Below are 6,638 nucleotides of genomic sequence, written 5' to 3'. Positions count from 1 at the left end.
TTGTTGGTATAGTGTCTGCTAGAATGTTAAAAATGTTCAGTGTTAAATATTTTTAAATTGTTGTTTTGTAAGATTTTTTTTTCCTTTGAAAAGCAAGACAAAACAGTAAAAAGCACATTTTGGCTATTTAATTCATGCAACGGTGGAAAAAAAATTGGCAGAATACATGGGGAAAAAACTCGAAAAACCGTGTTCGGTATTCGGCCTTCGGCCCAGTGATTCATTTTGTTCGGTTTCGGCTTCGGCCAAGAATTTTCATTTCGGTGCATCCCTACTGTTTTTTACACCTAACATAGAACTTCAAACTCATCTATGCCACTTTGTTCATTCTTGAAGTAAGCTTTTGCCTGTTTGGTGATTAAATAAACTGTTTTAGATGCCGCTTGAACTGAACGTGACGCAGCACTGCGCTTTTGCCTGGTGTGTGACTAACATATTTTGATTAGATAATCAAGGTTTCTAAAATAGAAGCTAATAAAGAGTATACATACAATATCCATATGTATGTAACTTCAATTCTATGGCCTTTGTGTAGGTATTTAAAGATGGCCATCTTTAAGCATGACTGTTGAAATGAAATGGTAACACTTTACAATAGGACTCCATTTGTAATTTAACTAAGGTTGATAAAAGCTGTGGAAGTATTGTTCTTTGTTCGAGTGTGTTCATTTCAACATTTACTAATACATTTTTAAATTTTAAAGTTGCTTCTGTTAACATTAGTTAATGAATTATGAACTAACTAATGATTGATATATAAATAATATTAATATTTTTATTCATTTACAAAGTATGATTCAGTACTGTTCTTTTTTCTTCTTTAAATAGTAAAGCACTATTTTAGTTTTCGTTCAGTATATCGATTTTAAAAACTATCGTTTGATTAATCGATATCGGCCAGTGTGGTCCTACCTAGCTATATCGGTATCTGTAAAATCCACTATCGTTCGACCTCTAGTTAGAAAAATAGAAAAGAATGAGTAGATGTGTACAAACATTTGGTAATCGATATCTCTAGGACAAACTGGAATATTTATGAAAGCATATTATTTGGCTGTGAAACATTATGAACAAATGCCTGTTCTTACCTAGGTTGCTGTTTGCAGGAGAGACAGGGTTGGGTGAAAGGTTTGGGGAGCCTAAAAAATAGAATTAGAAAAGTATAAACAAATATAATTAGGTATCTAATAGCAACTTGTTTGTGAACTCAGGTCTCTAACCTGTGTCCATGCTGTGGTTCATTTGGTGGTCGCTGGTTTCCCCATCCTCACTCAGGTAGCCTGGAGGAGGGGTCTCTGAAACATAAATCAGACATTTATTATTATGAACCACACAAGACAGAGTTGTGTCTCCCTGCAGAACACACAGCTTTTGGTGTGTTGGCCATTTATTTATAGCCTGAAGTATCAATTGATACAGGGGTACCAGAAGCTGAAACTGTATCAAAGCCAAAATCATGTAGATCCAACTAGTGGTGGGCGATATTTCAAAGTATAAGAAATTTTATTTCACGATAACAATTTCCAAGCTTGATATAGTTATTTCTGTTATTTTATTTTTTTTATTAAAAGTAAGAAGCAAATTACAAACAATATGACAAATACAACAGAACAAAGATACAAATTAAATAAACCTTAAAGGGGTCATAGGATGCCCATTTTCCACAAGCTCTGTGTAGTTAATGCTGCTCCATGTGAAAGCCCGCACGTGATGGAGATTTACCGCTGATTACAGAATGGCTTTACTGACAAAATGCACGTTAAATATCGCATGCGATTTATCGTGCAGCCCTAATTTAAATAATCAAGTGTAAAACTAAACACTGCATAGTCTTCACTGTATTAATCAAATGTGAATTATTTAAGATACAGAAGTGATTCAATCAAGAGCAGTGAGCGATTTTCTCTGTCTTTTGTTTTTCACAGCTTACTGTGCTTAATAACTATATTTAACATCAAGTACTTCCTGCTCTTTATTTTCTCATGCATGTTTCCTTATCACTCTTAAGTAGTACTGTGCTACGCTGATATATTTGCATACCGCAAAATAACCGATATAGCAAAATCTCTAATGATTGACACTTTATACCATCATCACAATATATATTGTCATACCACCCAGCCCTAGATCCAACCCTACTAGTCACAGAATTAAAACTTGAATGAGTTCAAACTTTCTTTGTAGTATGTGCTTGGATTTCTGAAGTGATTTCTCAAATGCCACACTGTAAATTTGTCGTTTAGTGGGAAGGTCTACCTGAAAAGAGGAATTCTTTCACTCAAGTCATGTGAAGCACTATTAACACCAACAGTCTTAAGCCTCAATATGATGTTACCAGTCATGAGATCAGCACTTTGATCTCTCCTTGTCTTATTCGCTTTACCAATTTTGTTAAGACGCCAGACTAAACACTCTGATTTTGACAAAACAGCTTAAATGAACTGAGAGAAGACAAAATAAACTCAAGCAGATGTGTGTCTGTGAATGTGTGTGTGTGTGTGTGTTAGAGTGAGTAATGCCTGTTGTGTTGTCCTGAGGCCATGTCTGGGTGAAAGTTAATGTGTGATTTTCGGAGAGAGAACAGAAAACATGTTTTCACCCGGTATATAGTTGCTCGGAGGCTCAATGCCTGCTGGGAATATGGTGTTCTCAGGGATGAAATCATCCAGCGGAGGGAAGTCTGTGGAGATGTCAGCATGCCGAGGAACCAGGACTGGAGGCAAAACTGAACACGCACACAGGAAAAAAAACGTATCCCCAAAAAATCCCTTAAATTAGTTTCATAAACAAAACTGATTATGGGAGCAAACAGTCTTTGAATAACTAGAGGTAAAACACCTGTCAGGCTTACCTGGTGTCTCTACACGCTGGTAGTGGTAAGGGTTCACACACACCTCGTCCTTCTTCGTATGGAAGGCAAACTCGCACAAGTCTACAGCACGCAGCTCGTGGTGGGACTGCAGGTCAGGCCAGCGCCACAGCCGGCAGTAGATCACATGGGGAAGGCCTTTTCTGTGAGATACCTGCAGTCGGCCATCCAGAGACCTGCACAAACAGTTCAGGAGACGATGAAACAACCGGTCCCATAAAAGTTACCAATTAACGCAAGAACCATTCTACCTTCTTTATAATAAGGCCATTGAAAAAATATATTAGTTGATGATTGATAAATAAAAAACTGAAAAAGATTTTCATGATGTTCAGTTCAGCCTGATCTTCTACTTCTGCCGATGGTGACAGAACAGTAAACATACAGCATGAAGGAAAGTCCAATTCAAGAATGAATGACTCTTATCAGCTGGTTCTTATTATTCAAAAAGACTCATATTATTGGTTTGAATCAGTTTAATGAGTCATTTGCTCATTAAATCACTAAATTGAAGCAATGTCCAATTCAAAACAACAGCTAGTAAGCATTACTTTTTTACTTAGGGCTCATGAGAATCAGTGTAACTAAAGGGGTCTCCAAACTCGGTCCTGAAGGGCAGGTGTCCTGCAGAATTTAGCTCCAACCCTAATTAAACACACTTGAACCAGCTAATCAAGGTCTTACTAGGCATACTAGAAACTTCCAAGCAGGTGTGTTGAGGCAAGTTGGAGCTAAACTCTGCAGGCCCTCCAGGACCAAATTTGGAGACCCCTGGTGTAACTACTAAATCAGAGTAATTACTGTTTTCACATATGATAAAGTGTATTTAAAAGTAATCGTTAATGGTATTTTTTAGTGGAACAGAATCGGAAACAGGTTCATTCAATTCATTATTTCTATACCTAACAGTGGAAAATAAACAATGAGAAATTTTAACATTAATTCACTGGTTTTCTATTAAATAAAATTGGCATTACAAAACACTGAGTTAATGTTATAATAGTATATTAAACTGTAGAATATGATTGCACAACTGTACAATGTAATTAATGTGAAAGCCCAATAAATCTTCCCCTGTGAGTCTTTTAATAAGCTTGCACTAGGTCAATCATTCATTTTTTGTAGAAGTCGGGGTATTCAAATGGTGCAAGAGCCTCATTTAGTGAAAAGTCAATCAGGTCACCGGCTGTGAGAAGAAAAAGCCACAGAAAAAACATGAATCATCCTAATGCTATTGTGGTCTATGCATCATGACAGCCATTACTAATTAATTTCAACGCATTAATGCATTTTCACCCTACATATGGATTATCCTAATTCTTTAAAAATGCTCAGACTCAGGGGACTGACACAAGAGGAACAGAGAAAGCGAGTGAGTGAATTTAGAGGAAATACCAGACTTGGGTTCAGAAGGAGGGGAAAGACGGCGAGGCACAGCAGACAGCAGACACTTTTCCAGTCTTATGTTTACCTATTCATTCAGCTATGCACCAGCAGTATGAATGCCAGCATTCTGCACTAGAAATATCCACTAGGAACAGATGACATCTGTATTCGCCAGACAGAACAAAAATATTAACCCAGAAAATAATGTGCTGCCTATCATCTTTTATGTAATATGTTTGTAAATAGGTTGTTTGCACATGACGTCACTGATGACGCGCGAAATGCAGCTGGAGGGCAGGAAGTGATTTTTCTCTCCATAGGAATCACTAGCAGAAACTCCAAATGCCTGTGTTTTGCGTTGTTTATGGATGCTTAAATTGGCCAAACCAAGAAACCACAAGGAGCTTTTATCATGTACAAAAATGTGTTGTTCATAAGTGGGGAAAAATCAAGAATTTGATTGGAAAACGCAGGAAAAAGTGGCTTGTAAACCTGTGTCTGCGATCGGGAGGAGCGAAGCTCGTGTGATAATGCTCGTGCGTGCAAATGGTTATTATAGGATATAATAATATGGTTTACAAGCCACTTTTTCCAGCGTTTTTCAGTCAAATTCTTGAATTTTCCCCCCTTATGAGCAACAAATTTTTGTACACGATAAAAGCTCGTGGTTTCTCGGTTTGTCCGATTTGAGCATCCATAAACAATGCAAAACACAGGCATTTGGAGTTTCTGCTAGTGATTTCTATGGAGAAAAATCACTTCCTGCCCTCCAGCTGCATTTTGCGCGTCATCAGAATCACGTGATTGCAAACAACCTATTCATCTTTAACCAATAGCATTTAAAAGTTGTGGGTGATATGGGTATTATAATGGTGGATGCCAGTTTCTAGAGAACAAGGTGCGATTTATCATAATAAAATCTATTGACATATGAGATATACAGAAGAAACAATATGCCTATAAGACTCAAAAATATTCAAACATAAAAAAATTAATTATGAAAACTTAAAATTCAGCCGAAGATCCTTAAATGCAATAATACTGTGCAATTAATTGATCTGTCACTCAAAATATTGAAAATTCTGTCATTATTTAGTCTTTTCCATACAATAAAAGTTCATAGTGAATATATCTGTCAAACTCTAGGAATTACAACAAACACTAAACAAAATAAGCATCACAAAAGTGCTCCAGATGACTGAAGCCATATGTTAGTTTTGTGTGAAATTTCATTCACTACAAATCTCATCCTTGACTGCAGCTTCAAAATATGGCATCTTTCAATGCACCGAATCAGGTTGGATGTCAATGACATCATCAAACTACTGGATTAGAGTACTATAGAAGAGAAGTACTTAAAGTAAAATCTAGGGTTGGGTATCGTTTGGTTTTTTTCGATACCAGTGCCAAATCGATACTTTTAAAACGTTTTATAATAAATAAAAACAAAACAAGTAGAAATAATAGAACAAGAATAGGGAATGCTAGTGTTAGAGGGTCATTTTTAAATAAAAATAAAACAAGTCAATAGAACAGAAAAAGAATAGATAATGCAAGTGTTATAAGGTCATTATTTATAATAAATAAAAAGAAAATAAGTAGAAAGAGCAGAGAAAGAATAGAGAATGCTAGTGTTAAAGGCTCTTTTTTTCTTTTTAAATAAAACAAGTAGTTAGAAGAGAAATAGAACAGAGAGTGCAAATGTTAGAGGGTCAAGTTTTTTAATTAAAAAAAACAAGCAGATAAAATTAGAAGTAACATTAGAATAGAGAGTGCTAAGAGTTTTCATGAAGATGAAAGAGATGTGTTTTCAGCCGTTTCTTGAAAATATTAAGGACTCAGCTGCTTGGATTGAGTTGGGCAGGTCATTCCACCAGGAGGGAACAGTTAATGTAGAAGTTCATGAAAGTTTTATCATAGGTAGAATGCAAAATGTTTCAATACAAGCATTTCAGTCAAATGTAATTTATGCAATATTTCAAACCTTTAACCCCCTTGGGAAAATCAACCCATGGCAACGGTTTAAAAGTAGCCTAATTCTGTGGAAGAAACACGGACTTGGCAACCCTGCATCCAACAAGAGCTACCGCAGTCAGCTTTGACTGATCACAGGTCGAGAATAAGAAGAGATGACTGACAAGACCATGCTTGAGTATTTGCTGCTCAACAGATCCTGAGCTCATTGACAAATATCTGATCTTGTAAGACGTGCTCCCTTTACACAGAGTGCGTGTGATCGCGAAATCGAAAGTGAAAGTAAACAGCGCAAACGCTCATTCAAAAATATTTAAATACACCGCATCCTGAAAGCGGCTCCCTGATGCGCCAAAATTATACAATATTAGAATGGACACGAAAATCGCAGGAGCGAAACACATGTTGC

General features: G+C 36.5%; 1 protein-coding gene across 3 annotated transcripts in view; it reads right to left on the bottom strand.

The window, feature by feature from the left end:
- Nucleotides 1-6,638, bottom strand: part of LOC107718309 (mothers against decapentaplegic homolog 3-like) — a 32,639-nt gene that overhangs the window by 6,624 nt on the left and 19,377 nt on the right. For 2 of the 3 annotated variants that reach the window (XM_016525334.1, XM_016525333.1), the window contains 4 exons: nucleotides 2,852-3,045; nucleotides 2,600-2,725; nucleotides 1,221-1,301; nucleotides 1,089-1,139 (listed from right to left, as the gene is read on the bottom strand). In XM_016525334.1, coding sequence (XP_016380820.1) covers nucleotides 1,089-1,139; nucleotides 1,221-1,301; nucleotides 2,600-2,725; nucleotides 2,852-3,045 — 452 coding nt within the window. The remainder of the gene's footprint in view (nucleotides 1-1,088; nucleotides 1,140-1,220; nucleotides 1,302-2,599; nucleotides 2,726-2,851; nucleotides 3,046-6,638) is intronic. The other variant, XM_016525335.1, reaches the window with a different exon arrangement.

This window comes from Sinocyclocheilus rhinocerous, unplaced genomic scaffold, assembly GCF_001515625.1.
Source record: "Sinocyclocheilus rhinocerous isolate Xijiao unplaced genomic scaffold, SAMN03320098_v1.1 scaffold3136, whole genome shotgun sequence".
Taxonomy (NCBI): Eukaryota; Metazoa; Chordata; class Actinopteri; order Cypriniformes; family Cyprinidae; genus Sinocyclocheilus; species Sinocyclocheilus rhinocerous.
Note: the sequence above shows the minus strand (reverse complement) of the source record. Positions and strands in the feature narration are given on the sequence as shown.